Raw genomic sequence first — 17238 nt, forward strand, 5'->3', positions numbered from 1 at the left:
AAAAGTGGGTTTTAGAGGTCACGAAGCACACTTAGTTTCATACTGCTTTTCAGAGAACTATAAATTTTTCTGAGATTTTGGGACACGCTGCTCACCTTTGAGTGAAAACACTGTGATTTGTTACAAGTGTGAAAGCATTAACTGACAGTCCCTGCATTTGGGTCACTGTACAAAATGTGCTGCCTGCAAGATTGCTGCTACTGCTGGGCTCTTTTTTTTTTTAATAGATAGGATATTTGATTTTTATTTATTTATTTATTTATTTTTAAACAGCCAACGTGACTTGAGGGTTTTTACTGATACAGCCAGGATGTATCAGTGACAGTCCTGTACAGTAGGTGTGTATTTGACAGGGTGAGAGAAGAGGGGCTCCAGCAGGCAGGTCTGTGTCCCAGTTAGGTCAGGACTGGGTCCTAACAGGGGTAGAACCACCTAGGTCAGGCTGCACTTGGACACACAGAGGCACCAGATGCAAAGAGTTCACTTTTCCCTTCTCTATATCAGCATTACAATGACAGTGCCTTGGGTGTCCCACAGATGTTTGTGTCCCAATCCTGTTGGGAAACGAGGATTTTTACCCATTGCTCCCCTTCCCTTAGTAGAAGTGCCAAGCAGGATTTGAGATGAGCAGCTCCATGAGGGATTCAGTGCAAGATCTGCAGTGAGCAGAGGTCAGGAAGCCTCTCAAAGCACCAGGAACTGCAGCAGATGTGGGGGACCAAATGTGCTGACAGCACCTGATGGTTCAAAGCGCTGCTTTCCCAAGGGAATTCTACAGGAATGTCATGATCCACAGGTTCTTGTGCCAGTGCTGTCCCCCAAGTTCTCAAAATACTCTCAAATTACCCAATATGTTGCTGATCCTGCTTTAGGTTTCAGAAGCCAAGAGCTTAAGGTGAATTTTGTGTTTATGCAGTTCCATTCTAGGGGTGAGAGGAGGTTTCATCCTGTGAGATCCTATGAGAGGGACAAACAAAAACCTTCATTAGCTGCTGACAAGTGCTCCAGGTTTCACTCCAGGCTGATATCACTGAGCAACAAATCCTTTCAAGCTGAGGTAGCCAGCTGGGATCCAGAGGGATGGGAGTGCCTTGCATCACCCCACAGCTCACTGTTGGATAACAGCCTTGCTGCTGGGCTCAGGAAGGAATTCCATCCAGCCTTCCTCAGCCAGGAGTTCACAGCTGAGGCTCCAGCTAAAGGACTGGAGGAAACACAGAGAAGGGGCAAGTGGAGGCATCTTTAGGACACCAACAGGGCTGCTGAGGAGTCCATGAGGACAAAATAAGGTGATAGTTGGTGTCCCACGAGTGAAACTTCTGAAGAAGAAGTGTTTAGAAATACAAGAATTTCTTCTATGGCTGCACAAAAAAAAAGGGCTTTGATTTCTTGAATTTCCCAAGAGGAAGAAAAAGAAGGTTTTGCACTCACAGATAGTCCTCAAAGGATTTAGTGGGTTTGGACGCTGGGAAATGTGAATAAACACCTTCAACCAGGTAGTGTTCATTTCCAGAAGAGGAATATTTTGGAGAAGTTAATTTTTTGGAGATGAGGTCCTCCCCATCTTTAGAAACTGAAAGAATATACTGGAAACTCGTTGCTCAGCATGTGGTATGTGTTCAAAGCAAATCAACGTTTAAGAATTACATTCCATTTCTTTCTGTATAGAGGTTTAATCACAGCACATTCCTTCAGCAGTAACGAGAGCTGGCTGGTGTTATGTCACATTCTTCCCCAGCTTCTGTAATGTTATCAAGAGAGCAAGAGAGTTCTGCCCCTATTAAGCTTTTGTGAGTAAATTGAAAGATTAAAACTATTTTCCTGAGGCAGTTTTTAAAAATAAAGATATTTAAAATTACCTGGATTGTATTTCATTCTACTTGTCTTCATTTACTAAAATTTCCCAGAGCCTGTCCTGGTTGAAATTATATAGACACCACCCCTAGAGATCATGGAGCTAAAGATTAATTGATCAGAAGAGAATTACACTTCCATTTTCTTTTTCTCTACAACATCTTTCCATTGTATGTGCAACTGTCAATGCTAAATGCCTATTTTGCCACCTAATGGTGTAGTTCTGAGAAGTGTTTCAGCAGAATACACCTAAGCAGCCCCACGAAGATTTATATATCTAACAGGTTCAATTTAATTTAAAAATAAATACATTTGAAATGTTTACAAAATTATTTTCCCTTTCTTATCACATTTTTTGTAGAGCTTTGTTAATGTGGCAAAACCAAGACATAAATTCTTTAAAAAATTGTGAAGAATGAGGAACATTTTTACCACCAGTGTTCCCTGCCTGTTTCTTAATTTGCCTGATTAACTCATTCCCTTTCCTGCTCCATCAACACCTTTGCTTGCAATGGGCATTGTTCTCCCAGTCTGCCTCTTTGGCACAGGTTTTCATTCTAAGCCTTCTCTAAGCCAATCATAACTTCTCACCATGGCTAAAGTACTTCCTAAACTCATTGCAGATCCATCACATTTTTGTCCTGTTCCTGAATGGAATTCTGTCCTCTGTGGGGATGCCTTTTCTGCTGCCTTCCCTGTACAAAAGGATCAAACCCCACTGCGGTCACGTATAAAGTGCTCCTGCATTTCGGGAATAAAGACTGGGAACAGAAAGTTTCCCTTTGTACAAGATTCCTTTTTTCCCCTTTGCAGATTATGAAAATCGTCAGACTGGAGCATTGTCTGCGCTGCTGGTGAACAGAACAAACTGCACTAAAGCACTGAGGTGCACATGTTTAAAAGTCTGCTTTTACTCTGTCCCTGTGGCTGCTCTGAGAGCAGGAGAGTTCACCCGCCGTGGAAGACGTACCTACCGGAGTGCTGGGGTGAAGAAACATGTCTAGACAGGGGCTCTGGTGCTCACTAAGGCTCCCTTTGGCACGCAGAGACAATGTTTATGCAAGAGGTCAAGATTCAACCCATTTCTCAAGCTGGAGCTGGAGATGAAGCTTTTCAGGAGAAGAAACTAGGAAGGAAATCTCCACCCATACTCTGGCTCCTGCGACAGGGGACAGAGCTTGGAGCAGAGACACCGTGGCCCTCTGAGACAGGATGTGTCTTGGGGAAATGATGTGTCTCTGAAGGGAAATGACTGCAGCTGTGGCTACAGAAAAATGCATGAGCTCCCATATCACAGGATTTTCCAGTGGTTAGTCACTAAGATAACTTCTAAGTCCATCCATCCAGAACGGATTAGTAACTGATGCACAGATATTCCATGCAGTCCCTTTAGCCACGTTGTTTCCTCATCATGTCCTGCAGGACAGTGCTATCCCAGTGCAATTTTAGAAAGAAGAACAGGCAGATTTTAGAGACAGGCATTGAACACAACATGAATAGACTTTGTCAAGTGCTTTGAGAGCAACATGCTAAATATTCCAACTGAAATTGCCAAGGTTTCCTGAGGAACCACACGTTCCCTCCTGCAATTGCTCTGCAGGACTTTCTCATGTTGCTTTGTGACTGAAGCAACTGGAGAATCTCATCCTTAGGTTTGCTGGGCTGCTACAAGGAGGTTCCTAGAAGACTTTATAGGACAAGACAGTTGGAGACAGTCTCCTCTGAGTGACATGTACCAAGAATTTGCTTCACTGCTGTACTACAACATCTGTCTGCAGAAAGTGCCTGATTCAACTGGTCACGGTGTGTGTTGTCCCAGTGGAACACAGCTCAGACAAATGAAGTGTTATTGGGAAGACTCTCAGCCCAAACAAGTATTTAGGAGAGTTGACAGCACTGTTTTTGACCAAGCCATATTATTTAGCCACTAAAGGAATATCAAACCTTCTCTAATCTTTCTTATCCCCCGTGGCCCAGCATCAGTTTGAAATTATGACTTTATAGTCTGCCAGAGATGAGCTGTAAAATGTCCTATACTGTCTCTCTGAGTTTTAATTATGGTGGTGATGCAGAGAGCAAGGGGTGCCAGGAGCTGACTCAGTCCTGCTGCTGTAAACTCACCCCTCAGGTACCTGATCAACAGGGATACTCTGGAATTAGCTGCCTTCTTAAACCAGCCTCTTGTCCAGTTAACACCCTGCTTGGGCCACAGCAGGGTATTTAATGCTTTGGAAGAAGTAAAAAATGTTCTGTGATGCACCTTCCATCCACGCAGCCATGGAAAGCAGAGATGCTTTCCTGGCTCCCCAAAAACCCTAGAGCATTATCTGATAAGCCTTAATACTTTGGCACAATTAGCTGGTTCTCATTGGCCATCGTTACTTATCTAAATATTCGGGGATTAACATTTCCAGCTTTACAGAATTCCACATGTCAGGGGTTATGATGAGGTTTAAGAGGACTAAATTATCTCATTCCAATCTGTTGCAGGGACTGTGGCTGTCAGAGATAAATACAAATATAGATAAGCAGCAGGCTCCTCTGGCCATATAATGTTTGCAGAGAAAGCACCTTGGGGCAGCACAAGTCACTTGAAACAGCCCTCACCTGGTAATGCTGATTTGCTCTGTTTTTTCAAGCAAGTGGAAGTTTTTCCATGTGTCTCATACAAGTTGCTTCCAAAGGTTTCCATTCAAGAGGCAAGATTAATTCCAGGAAACTTATCAAATTATGGCAATATCATGTACTTCTACAGGTAGCTGAATCTGCAAGGTTCAAAGACAAAAATAGCTCACAAAGCCTTAACCCCATGGGATGGTTATTTTCTGCCAGGGGGAAGCAGCCACTCAGAGTCAGATGAGCTGTCCCAGACTGTGCAAACCACATCTCCCCACAGTTCTGGGAATTGCTGAAAGGAGCCCAGGCTATCTGGCTTTGGAAACACTCTGCTTTGTCTTACATGAGTTCTGGAGACATTTATAAACATGCTATGTGAAAACTAAATCCATAAATAAACTCAATCACGACACAAAAACGTTTGCAGGTTCAATAAACGCAGCAATCTCTCTTTTAAAAAACCCCCACTAATTCCTAATACTTTCTGAAGTGCAGAAATACTTAACCTGTCCACAGGCTGCACTGGCTTTTTTTGTGCTTTCTTTTAACAGTCACCAACGAGTCCACTGTGAAATCAATGTGGGAGGATTTAAGATAAAGTTTTCTCTAAAAATACCTCTGAAATATTTCATTCTAGAAATTACAAAGCAAGGTTTCATGCCAGATAAGAACAGCACAGGTATTTAAGTAGGTTAGCGGGTCTAGTGAAGTGCTAAAAGTAACCTAAAGCAAAATCTGTCACCATATGTCTTGAATCAGTCTTTTATTCTACACTTGAAACCCTTTAAAACAGAACTGGAGGAAAGGTGGATTTCTCCTTTTCTTTTTAGCAGTAGGACTGAGGGGTAACATGTCTAATTAGGCAATGTGTCTAATGAAAGATGTGGTATAATCAGATATAATCATCCTGCAAGCAGACACATCCAGCCCCTCTGTGCACACGTAACTCATTCACTGAGGGCAAAATTTAGGGTTTCTTTGAGTAAATGTCATCTCTCATTTGTTCTGCAAAGCTCATTGCACACTTTGGCTGCTACAAATTTAACAAACATTTGGATTATGTTGTTAGAAAGACATTATGTTCCAATTTGGGTCTAATACACAGTGGGCTGGCTATGAGGAAGTAAACTTTCCATTTAGTTAAAATGGGTTTTCTTGGTTTTTTTTCCTGTCATGTTTGTTCCTGGGGTATTTTTTCTGTCTGTAACTACAGCACACTGAACTCTGTTGACAGCTGCAAATCCACTGTGCAACACAGCAGATCGAGTTTTGTGTTCTGCAGCACTGTGGGATATCTGCAGATGCTCTTGGTTGCACCAAATAGAAAAGTTTTTAAAGGTAGTCTGGACAAAAGCTGATTGCAGGAGTGGGCTAAACTGATTTTTTTTTTTTAAGTAAGTCCTATGATAATTTGCTGTTAAAATTGGGGTTTTTTTAGAAATTATTAGATCCCCATTGTTAGGTTTCCTCAATTCCCTCTGTTTTTCCTTTCTGACTTCATTTACATCTTGTAAAGTTGTTACCATTCCCCCTCTACTTATGTTTTCCTTCCCTAATCCACGTCTGGCCCCAGACTGCAGGTGTTGATATACTCTTAGGTACAGATGGGTAATAGCTTCAATTTTAGGAACTACATAAAACAATATTTCTACAAGGAAGAAAAATTCCTGCTCAGTTCAAGTCCAACTTTCCAAAGCAGTTCTTCAGAAGTGGAATGTGGATGTCCTGTCTGCCCCATCCCCCTGCCCTGATTTCCCTGTATTGGGAATGTTCTCTCTATTGTAAGTTATACGAACTGCAGCAATGGGGTTTTTTTTTTAGTCATTAGGGGAAAGGAAATGACATATGGAGAGAATTCAAGTCCCTCCTCATTCCTAGAGAGTCTATCCAGAAAGTCAGAGTGCTGAGCTCCATCCAAGTGTCGTTTCCTGCTCAGAATTGGGAAGGGGAGCTGGGGGTGGGAGGAGAGACGGATACATAACATTAAATTGCTGCTTCTGATTAACAGCACATTCTGCAAATGATTTCACAGCCTTACTTTGAACAGAATTGAGCCTCTGCAGCCCAAATATGTGTAGCAATCCACTGATGAAAGAGCTATTTTTACATCTGTTTCATATAGTGGGTAAAAATGAAGTGATTGGGACGGTGGAAATGTGCTTTGGAGATTTCTCAAGATTTTCTGATAACTTTGTACCTCCAGTCTTCCACATGCCCACAGAGCACTGTTACACACTCCTGCTGGTACAGCTATTTCACCACTGTGAACCTGCACACAAAGCAACCTGGAACAGAGGACAAATTAGGCAGCTTTCCACTCTTTTAGATGTGTTTATGTGTATGACCCCACAACTTATAAATATATAAAAATATATAAACACCACCTTTGAAAGATGACCCCATGATTTCCATTTCACATTGCTATGCAAATTAGAGAAAGACTGGAAATAAAGGAGAACAATTCCTCACTACACTGCACCTCTTTTGTTGAGCTCATAGGTTGCTCCAGCCTCCTCCCCAGTGAAACCAGTGCCATTGATTTTGCTTTCAGCGTGTCAGTCCCTCCCTGATGTGATTTACACATCACTTCTGGAGCTGGCTCATTGTTTTATTTAGATGATCAGCACAACGTTTTAATGTGGTCAAGCAAGTGTCAAACCTTCGTAAGGACTGACAGGATTTTTCTCCATCCTGCTGTCATTTTTCTTTCCTCTCCTCATGCCTTTAAATCCCAACTCCACTTCCCTCCCACTAATGACACTCCCCAGGGCAGTGGGTGAACTGCAATCTGGAAACAGGCCACGGCTCTTCCACGAAATCTTCTGGCTTCTGCGGAATAGCGTCCATTTCCTGGAGCCAGTCTGAGACAGACAGTGCTCTGCAGTCAGAAACAGGAATCCAGTGACCCCTAATCCAGAGGAAGTGCTACGAAACTCCCAGCAAATCAATTCTCTCTTAGCTGTGTCCACACAGGAGTTTCTACCTAACTCATGTCAGTGCCATTCCCTGAATCAATGAGATTTTCCACTTTGCACACCTGTAGCTGAAATTCTGAAGTCCTCTGAAATTTCCAATTGCCTGGAGTACACCCCTCCCAACCTGAGGAGGGGTTCCCTAATTCCCTGTTAGACTTTTCTCCTATTGGGTTCCTCTGAAGGCCAAAGGGTTAATGTGTTTCCTATTAGATTTTAAATGAAAGTCCCAACATTTTCCATCATAGGTCAAATATCACCAGACACAATTAACCTTCATTAATTACTTCTGTTTTGACTAACAGTGCTTCTTCTCCAAATTGCACGCTCTTCCAAAGTTTAGACTGTACTTAAGTCTATATCGTACCTTGTCACAGAAGAGCTTCAATACTCCTGGGATAATCCTATAGTCAGGAAAAGGATAACTGTGACCAGAGGTGCTGTGGGTTAACTGGAGGAATGGACATCAGGATTCCCAGGCTCCAGGTGAATTCTGCCAGCTGCTTTCTGAACGCCTGTGGATAACTTTATGTCTCAGTTTGCTCCGCTGTAAAATAAATTTAGGAACAGGAGAGAGCTGTGAAATGTTGTTGGCTAGTGAATTCCTCCTCCTGCAGACTTACAGCTGTTCCTTTTTGCTGGTATTCCCGTAGTTCTGTGCAATTTAAGTCATTCTGGATAGAATAGCAGGAAGCAGCTTTGCTTAAGAGAATATTTCAGTCTAATTTCTGCTAATTTAACCATTTCTGGCTTAAACAGTTTAACTGTTTAAACTGTTCTTCCTCTAGTGGACGAACAGACTTGCTACTGAACCACAGGACTGCAAAGCCTCTGCCCTTCTTCCAAAGCCTGGCACCTCTGGGAACAGCAAGTGGAAGCAACCACCCAGAAGCATCTGCTGGCATCAGAGTTTCAGAGGTGGTTACCTTTGAGATCTCAGACTAAAATCTTGCCATCCCTGCACAGATGAAGCAGCATTAGCAACAACTGCATTCCAAGGCAGTTGATGTCAGCAGGGGTCTGTTATTGTTGCTCTCAGCACAGAGGAGTTGGCAGACTGACATACAGGCCCCCAGACATTTATTTCAGCCCTTGTCCTGAATTAGATATTTGACAAATGAAGGACACAAGCTCTTAAATCTGACCAAAAAAAAAACCCAAACCCAACAAACTAAGAACCAGGAGCTACAATAATTCTCCTCTCCCTTTTTTGCTCCTACCACTTTTTTTAAAGCTCGAGATGCAGCCTCATGGGTGACTGTGATCCCAACCTCAGAAATAGTTTGCATTTTCTTAGAATAAGGAGTGACTCACCCCAGTCACTTACTCATAATCACTGTAGATTGTTGCTTGTGGAAATTGGTGCTGCCAACAGGGCTCATTGGTGGACAGGCTGAACACATTTTTCTTGGATAAAAACAGTGTCTCAGTCCCCAGAAAGTTAATTATTAAGCCACTGAGTTGCCAGGCACCTGGAGAAGAATTTGCAATGTTCTATTCTTAACTCAATATATTAGATAAATCTGAAACAATTAATTCAGGGGGAAAAAAAAAAAGATAATACTATTGAACAAGTGTCCTGCACTCTCAGATATATACACACAGAGACAGAAAAGCCAAAGTTACTGCACATATGCTAAAGAGCAATTAAATCAAGGATTGGAGTTTTAAAGTAACAGTACCCTGACTTTAAAGGGGTTTTTAAAAGGTTATATCTTATATTCAATATTTAATCTGTTTAAATATTTGGAAGTTAGCACATAGATGTTTGTGTGACTACAAAGATTTTACCTCTGTGTTTTTAACAGGAAAAGGGAGCAGATCCCACCTGAGTATTCCCGGCGGGATTATCCCACCTCATCCAGCAGCAAACGGGACTGGGAGGCGCCAGCACCGCCCTCTGCCGGCACAGGCCGTGTTTTACAGTTGCAAAAATTGGGAATTCCAAATTCGCAAGCAGTTATGTCATTGCCCGTATAAACCCACAAACACGAAGCATGGGGAAGGAATGATTCACTGATTAAAGCTGACTTTGCACAATTTGTTTTCTATAGGTTAATTCTTTCAGTTCCCTGCAGTTACACAGAAAATCATGATTTTACAGCTGATGATTTTAGGTCAGGGCTGGAGGTTTGACAACAAAGCCAAGGACAGAGGAGGCTTCACTGCAGATGTGTAGATGCCCTATTTGATTTTCTTGGGGTTTTTCCTCTCAGAACATCAAAGGATTAAGCATTGCAAGGAAGGTGGATCTTTCCCCTTAGCAGAACTTGTGTAAATACCAAACCCTAGTTCCAAAGATGCTGCAGTATCTGTGGTGTCAGACCATTCTCCTCATTTTGGCACTGTCCAGCTGCTTCCAGAGGTTCTGGGTGCCACCGGCAGCTCATCCCTCAGTACAGGGGCCAGGCAGGGCTGGGAACACACCACAGCCACAGTTCCATCCCTTTAGAGACAGCTGCAGCTTTTTTGGGGTGTAAGGAAAAACAGTTAACATGATACAGTCCAAAGTACAAAGATCACTTTTAATCAGTCCAGGATAGTGGGGTTTTTGCAAGGCAGTCTCCTTTGTGACAGGTAAAATCTGCAACCCCCATGTGTGTGTCACCAAGGCCACCCTCTGAGCTGGATGGAGGATCACACCTTAAATAGCCCAGCAGAACTATGATTAGGGCAGTGACTCACAAGTGATGGCCCTGCACAAAACCCTACTGTTGCTAACAAAGAGATCTATATGACTGTAGATGCAGACAAATTATCTGCTGCCCTTTGTAACATTGTCACAGTCCAACAATAGCCAAGATCCACAGAGGGCACATGGTCCAGATGTCATCACCAGCCTCCAGTTAGGGAGGGGGCCATTTGCCAGCAAGTGTGGGACAGGGAGCAAGTTGTGGGAGAGGATAGATCTGCCCCACACTAATGAAAGCAGGAGTGACACCATCCACAGTAACTCAAAAGAAACCTTTGTTAGCAATACACAGGAATGAATCCTTCATGAAGCACACCTGATCCTACATGGATTGCCAAAGAGTTACACCCAGATCCACTTTTCTATGCTTGTGCACTTCAAAACAGACTTGGAAGCAAAGCACTCAGCAGGTGACTAATGCACAAGACAAAACCAGATTCTTTCATCAGGTGCATTTAGGAGAATAAAAGAGGGTTTTGTTTTGTATTTGGGGTTTTTATTCCCCTCCTGCATCAAGACAGAAGCCAATGGGAATTCTGGGAGAAATGTCTACATATGAGGTTTTTCCCCCTCTACCTTTTATTAATAAAATTGCATGATATGGTCCAATTAAGTCATGCCTATAAAACATCTACCCCTGAACTCTGTCCTCTCCTGCACCATCACTGGAGCTAAAGAAGCTCAGAGAGCTGAGACAATACAGTTATTCTAATGCATTTGACTCCTGGGAGATTCCAGTTAAATAGCTCGATCCAAGTTTTTCCAAAAAGCTGGAAAACAGAACTACAGTTCTTCCTCTCCACTCACCACCCACCCCACACAACCACCTCTAGAGAGAGAATGGGTTCCTGTGAGTAATGACTTTACAAATGAAGGGACAAGAAATTTCAAGAAAATACCATCATTTTTGCCCTCTAGAGCAGGAAACAGCTTCAAAGCCCTTCCTAAACTCTATCCTGAACATCTGTACAATTGGTTAAACTGCTGTACTTACCCCTCCTCCACACTATTACCTGCAATTAAGTAGCACTTCTGGGTCTTTAAATATTTCTCCAAAAGGCAGGAGCTAATTTAGCTCAGTTATGAACAGGGTAAGATGAATCAGATTTCTATAGGAAATATCTGGAGAGAAGCAGCAATTCCTTGGTCCTGCAGTAATAGAAGGCAGGTGTATGTAGAAGTCAGAGCTTGGAGTGGTCAAGCTGTTCTAAACTCACCATCTTCAGCATTGAATCTCTCACAATTAAGACTTGCCTTCATGCCATTATCTACTTTTGACCAGTTTTACTTACCCTATCAAAATCAGCCCTTGAAAGAGCAAGTGACACAGCTGAATTGGATGTACTGATAACACTTTATTGAACTTCAAGTAAAATCCTCTTTAAAAGCCTGTTGTGTGTTGTACAGCAACAGGTCAGGTAGAAGGTTAGAGGCCTGCAGAGTGGTGGCTCATGCTCTGTCAGAGGCCTGTATTGCTCCACTTGCATTCTTACTCCTGACAAGGACAGAAAGAGGAAGTATTTACAAGCAGACCTCAGAGAAGGACATTTACAGTTGGGAATTCACAGACATATATAGTTTGAACTGTTCAAGTACGTTTCAGTTGGATAAAGTGCTACAGGACACAGAAAAGGCAGTAAAAACAAGAGGAATTATTAAGACAAAGAGGTGGCAGTCATTTATGTGCTAAAACCACTTGTAGGCAGCTGCAGTATCTACAAGATCTAGAAGTTGAAAGAATTGGGGGTGTTGCCCTGGATTTGGAAAGTGTAGCTGTCAGCAGTAGTGTCTGGTACAACATTCTGGTCTTCCTCCTCCTAGAAGGAAAAGAAGAGAGTGTTGAAATAGCAGTAGCATTTTAACCTAGTAGCCAGTGCTAGAATAGAAAATGAAAGTGGAAAAAAACCCAACCCTGCAGCCACTTACTTCTGCTGAGAAATATTTCTCAATGATGGTGGATGAGGCTCTGTACACTTGTTCATTTTCATGTGACTGAAGAGCTTCAATTTTGTCTAGACCCCCACACTCCTCAATCATGAGGCAAAGTTTTTCAGTCTCATTAATCTTCTCAGCAGCCTGTGAGAGAAAAGCATGGAATCACCTCGGGAAGGACGTGTGGCAGCAGTACTGGAGAGCCAATAACAAGAGCTTGGACAACAATCAAGTAAACTGCACCCACATACCAGGAAGATATTGGAAACAGCATCCAGGATAACCAGCACAGTTTTGCTGTCCTTAGTTGTGAGAAGATTCAGCAGTGGTTCAAGAACACCAGCCTGAACAAGATACACAATCTGGTCAATTGTCCCACCGCTCGTGTAGTTCGTCACAGCCCACGCGGCTTCCTTCTGAGACTTGAAATCCCCCTGCAGAGGTAAAAGCAGAGTGTTTGAACACAGACAGTAGTAAGAGAAAAAGCCTAAAAATGGTCAATATAGGTTTTGCTTACCTTCCTCAGAATGCCAATGAGATAAGGCACCAGGCCATGGTCCACCACTCGCTGGATCTGATCCTGACGCCCAGCAGTGATGTTGGACATGGTCCAGGCTGCTTCTTTCTGAATGTTGTTTTTATGGTGGGAAAGGAGACTTGGAAAGACAGCAAGTGCTCCTGAGTCAATAACAAGCTGTGTCTGCTCATCAGTACCAGTGACAATATTTCCTATGGCTCTTAATGAAGGAGTCTGAAACAAAGATGAATGTAGTACTTAGGAAACTCATTCAAAACTAGATTATATTATACCAGATACAGCCATACTTGTTGCCCATCCACTCTAACCTTCCCAGTTAACAGATGATATGCTCTGTACAAGGAGTTTCAGGTTCCTACTTAGCATTACACAGGCAGACATTAAGGATGCTAAGACTGTACACCTTCCAAGGCCCATCTGCAAACAAACACCCAGGACAGAGCTCAGGAAAACTACCTGCTAAGTACTAATGCAGCTTTATCATACTGTAATTACAAGTGGGTGCTGTGCACACTGTAAACACTGTCCCTAGAAGTCGGATTTGCAACAGCAGTTTGAAGGCAAGCTTTAAAGAATGTTGACTGCTGTGCTGGGCTGAGTTAAATCCATGATTACAGAAAGCAGTTTGACAGTCACCACCACAAAGCTGGCTGCCCTGTGTGGAGCAGTCTCTACATAAGGCAGAACTCAAGTCTCACCAATGCAAAACCTAGAACAAGGATCTGACTTAGGTATGAAAAGGATCATTCAGTTATGTGGATGCTACTTGATTTATCCATGAAAGCAACAGCAACCTGCACATCCAACAACTTACCATTATTGGCAGTTCACTACACCCCAGGAGTCTCACAAGTTGTGGCACCAACCCGGTTTTCACAACAACTTCTATCCTGTCATTGGAACCGTCTGTTAGGTAGGAAATGGCCCAGCAGGTGTCTGCCAGCACCTCGGGGTCCTCGTGGTGCAGGAGGCGGACCAGGGTGGGCAGGATCTGCTGGATGGCTTCGATGGGAGGGGCAGGGTTCTTGTTGCGACACAGGTTTGAGAGGGTCCAGGTAACGTTGCGCAGATATCCCGACTGCAGGGGTTGAAAGGAAGGGTTAGAAATGGTTTAATTTGCTTTTACTGACTTCAGTCGTTGTAATGTGAATCCCACTGCACACTTACAGCCAGGGAGGAGAGGTCAGGAACAGCGAGGAGACTCAGCAGCGGCTCAATTGCACCGTATTTAATAACCAGATCTCTGTAGGCAGAGCCATCCCCTGGGAAAACACAAAAAACAGCCAAGTGGAGACCAGAACAGAGGGACATGTGCACACAATCATTATGTGTTAGTGGAATAGTTCTTCTCCTGCTTCAGAAAGGTTAGAAGAAATAAGAGGACAAAGGGACTGCTGCCATGGTTAAATCACATGACAAGCATGTGTTTTTCTAATCAAGCCACTGAGCTTGATTTTTTTCTGTAGGAAGAAGAGGTAATGTTTTCTATACATCTTTTCTTAGGAGTTCATAAACATGTAAATCTCTGTTTAGTTATTTGGAAACATACCTCAGCCCTACCACTAGCTCAGAGCTTCCCCCACAATATGGGACTTGAAATGCATTATAATCATCTGTTGCATGATTGACTGCTGCAGTATAATGCTAATGGAATGTCAGTTTGACTGAAAGGTCAGTATTGCAAGGTATAAAAAATACTTCACAATTGAGTTTAAAGCTTTAAAGACAAGTTTTAACAAAACTCCAATCAAACATGTCTTTTAATCAAGTTAATTTTCTCTGTGTGAGGATTCACTGTTGTCCAACAGCTGTGCCTTACAGACCACAATACAGCAAATACAATATTTAACTACATTATTTATTTTGACTGTTTTTGAAGAATGGATCCAATGCTAGCAGATCAAGTAATCTTGAGAGGAGCACGAGAAACTTCAGGATATAAATACTTTCCCCACCAGCAAGCAGCTGTTTCAAAGCAAGGAATATTGGCCATTACATACACAATTGTGAGTCACCTGCTTCCTCCCTTCCCCCTTCCAGTCAACACACAGAGCACAGCTGATTGATAAATCACAAAAACATTAAGTGAGAGACACGAAAAAGGTTTGTGTTGTAGCACATTTAAAGATCTCTCAAACCTGGACTGAGATCTGGAAGCAATGCCCACAGGTTGCCAGGCATTGCATGAGCCATCTCACACCAGGTCTGAAGACAAAGAGTTGCTCTGAAGAGCAGAGCATGTCATTACTTGAACACCACCGGGGCAGAGCTCCCAAACAGCTCAGCCCTGCACAGCAGGGGTGATGAATCAGAGCTGTGTGCATGGACATACCTGCGATGTTCCCCAGTGCCCACACAGCCTGCTCACTGATGTGGGTGTGGGGGGAGGCCAGCAGGGAGATGAAGGCTGGAATGGCCCCTCCATCCACCACTGCCTTGGTTTGCTCCGAGGTGCCGGATGCGATGTTGGTGAGTGCCCAGGCAGACTCAAACTGGATGGGGCTGCACTCTGCTCTGCCCAGGAAGGACACGAACTTGGGAATCAAACCAGCTCGGATTATGTTGTCTATTGGGGGCTGCTTCTCTCTTGAGAGGAGTTTCCTAGGGAGGAAGGCAAACAGAAAACATTATTTTACCTTGTTCAGATCTCTGCTAGCAAAACAGTCTTAAAAGAAGCATATTTAAAAAAAAAGTTTAGTGCTGTCTTAACATTCAAAGAAGGCAACACAGCACAGCACAAAGGAGAAATGCAGAGAAGCTGAACACCAGCTTCCTAAGACTCTGCTAACATAGAATTTGGCATGTCTTTACTACTTGAGAGGTTCCGTTCAGACTCTGAAATAAAGCAGACCTGCAAGAGTCATAATACATCTGAATTGCTGAAGGTTTCTCAGCAGAGGTTAATGACTGCCAGAAGCAGCACTGCAGCAATACTCAAGCTTGCTAAAGGATATTTTAGATCTGGAAAGAGAAATGAAACTTGGTATACTTAAGTCCCAGTCATCTTACAGTTCACAGTATTCTAAGGTGGAATATGCACATGCAGCCACTTAGCCAATGCTCTCCCCTTGCCTAGTTACTGGTGTGCACAGCTGAGTTAGGTCCCTCTTAACTGCTTACCTGGCAGCTTGAGTAGCCTGTAGCTGCAGCTCCATATTATTACTATTAACTCCTTTGACTATTTCTTCAACTGACCAGTGTGCCAAAACCTGTACAATAAAATAATAATAAATTTATTAATAATAAAAAAAAGTTAATTCTTTGTTGGGAGAGAAATGTGTATTCCCAGTCACAGAGGGCTTTTACACAATGGCACCAATGTGCCCCAGTTTACAACCAATTTGCTTATTATCACCACCATGTGATACTCCAAAAGCCTGTTAGCTACAGCTTCACCTGAAGTTATCTGAACTGCTGAAAGCTTTCTTAATCAAGTGTTTCACACCAGTTACACTGAGCTTAAAGTGTAGCTTCAGCCAGTTGTGTTTGAGTGCTTTCCATCAGAGTTGATAGTACAGACACTCCAGTAGTTAGTACACAGGTAGTAGTGCTGTCCCCTCCAAGAAGAGATTCACACTGGCCTGGCTGCAGGAGCTCATATTGAAAGACTCCAAGTGTGTCCATTCCAAGTACCTGCTTACCTGATTGCCCTTGTTTTCCTGAAGGGGAGAAGTTGCATCGTCTGGTAAAGTGCTCACATTTCTTCTTTTAAGCATCTGGTCGTCTTTCTTAGCTTTCCTCAGCTCCACATTGACTTCAATGCGCCGCCTTCTCATTTCCTGGAGGACACACATTGAGTAAGTTCTTGGCTTTTGCAATTCATGTTTAAATAGATAATGGCTGGCTAAAGCACTAATTGCACCAGAATACTCACTGTGCTGTCCTTTCCTTTGTTCTTGAACCTGTTCAGTCGAGCAGGTGTATTGGCATTCTCATTAGTAGACATCTTGCTTGCTAGATTTTTGAGAGGAGCAGATAAAGACAAGCCTGAAAACAGAGCAAATAAACAGCAAGTTTACTCCACGAAAGTAAATTAAAAATTTAGATCAACACTCGAGAATGAGAGGCACTTGTTTGTATTAGATACAATAACAGCCTCTGACTTGGACAACAGCTGCCTCTTTAAACAGCCCGATGTTACAGCAAAGCTTTAGCATCAACACAGAAGCAGAAGACACACTTACATTGTTAAGACAATTTCAACCACAAATATTATCAGAGTCGTTATTTTTGGGAGCAAGATAGGTCTTCCTTCCCTCGGAGAGCACACACACATTTAAATGCTATTTGAACGCTTTTTTCGCTGTGTCACGTACTCGTGCCGCACAGGATCCCACCCAGCCCCACCCCGACCCTTCTGGGAGAGAATAGCGAGCGTTTGGGCCAGCACAGGGAGCACAGCGAGCACAGGGGCGTTCGCTAAGCCGGTGCAGCCAGCAGCAAACAGCAACGGCTACACGGGTAACGAGGCAAACCCCTGCCCCTCGGCCAGCCCCGGCCTGACCCACTGCGGCCACAACCCCGCCGGAGCAACAGCCCGCACAAAGATACAGCAGGATGCACCGGCTCTGTCAGCATAGCAGAGACACTAGAGGCTCCGGAGGGAGCCCCGGCAGGGATTGCCGGCGGAGCAC

General features: G+C 43.3%; 1 protein-coding gene across 2 annotated transcripts in view; it reads right to left on the reverse strand.

Annotated features, from left to right (window-relative positions):
• Nucleotides 1-11477: 11477 nt before the first annotated feature.
• The window catches only part of KPNA2 (karyopherin subunit alpha 2), a 7583-nt gene continuing 1822 nt past the window's right edge, over nt 11478-17238 (reverse strand). The window contains exons 1-11 of one of the 2 annotated variants that reach the window (XM_018073109.1): nt 16921-17032; nt 16479-16591; nt 16246-16383; nt 15725-15813; nt 14937-15205; nt 13772-13866; nt 13419-13682; nt 12584-12817; nt 12318-12500; nt 12061-12210; nt 11478-11951 (exon numbers count right to left, since the gene is read on the reverse strand). In XM_018073109.1, coding sequence (XP_017928598.1) covers nt 11859-11951; nt 12061-12210; nt 12318-12500; nt 12584-12817; nt 13419-13682; nt 13772-13866; nt 14937-15205; nt 15725-15813; nt 16246-16383; nt 16479-16550 — 1587 coding nt within the window. In that variant the 5' untranslated portion in view covers nt 16551-16591; nt 16921-17032 and the 3' untranslated portion in view covers nt 11478-11858. Of the gene's footprint in view, nt 11952-12060; nt 12211-12317; nt 12501-12583; nt 12818-13418; nt 13683-13771; nt 13867-14936; nt 15206-15724; nt 15814-16245; nt 16384-16478; nt 16592-16920; nt 17033-17238 lie in introns of those variants that run through there. The other variant, XM_018073108.2, reaches the window with a different exon arrangement.

This window comes from Manacus vitellinus, unplaced genomic scaffold (assembly GCF_001715985.3).
Source record: "Manacus vitellinus isolate BGI_N305 unplaced genomic scaffold, ASM171598v3 scaffold_24_pilon, whole genome shotgun sequence".
NCBI classification, from domain to species: Eukaryota; Metazoa; Chordata; class Aves; order Passeriformes; family Pipridae; genus Manacus; species Manacus vitellinus.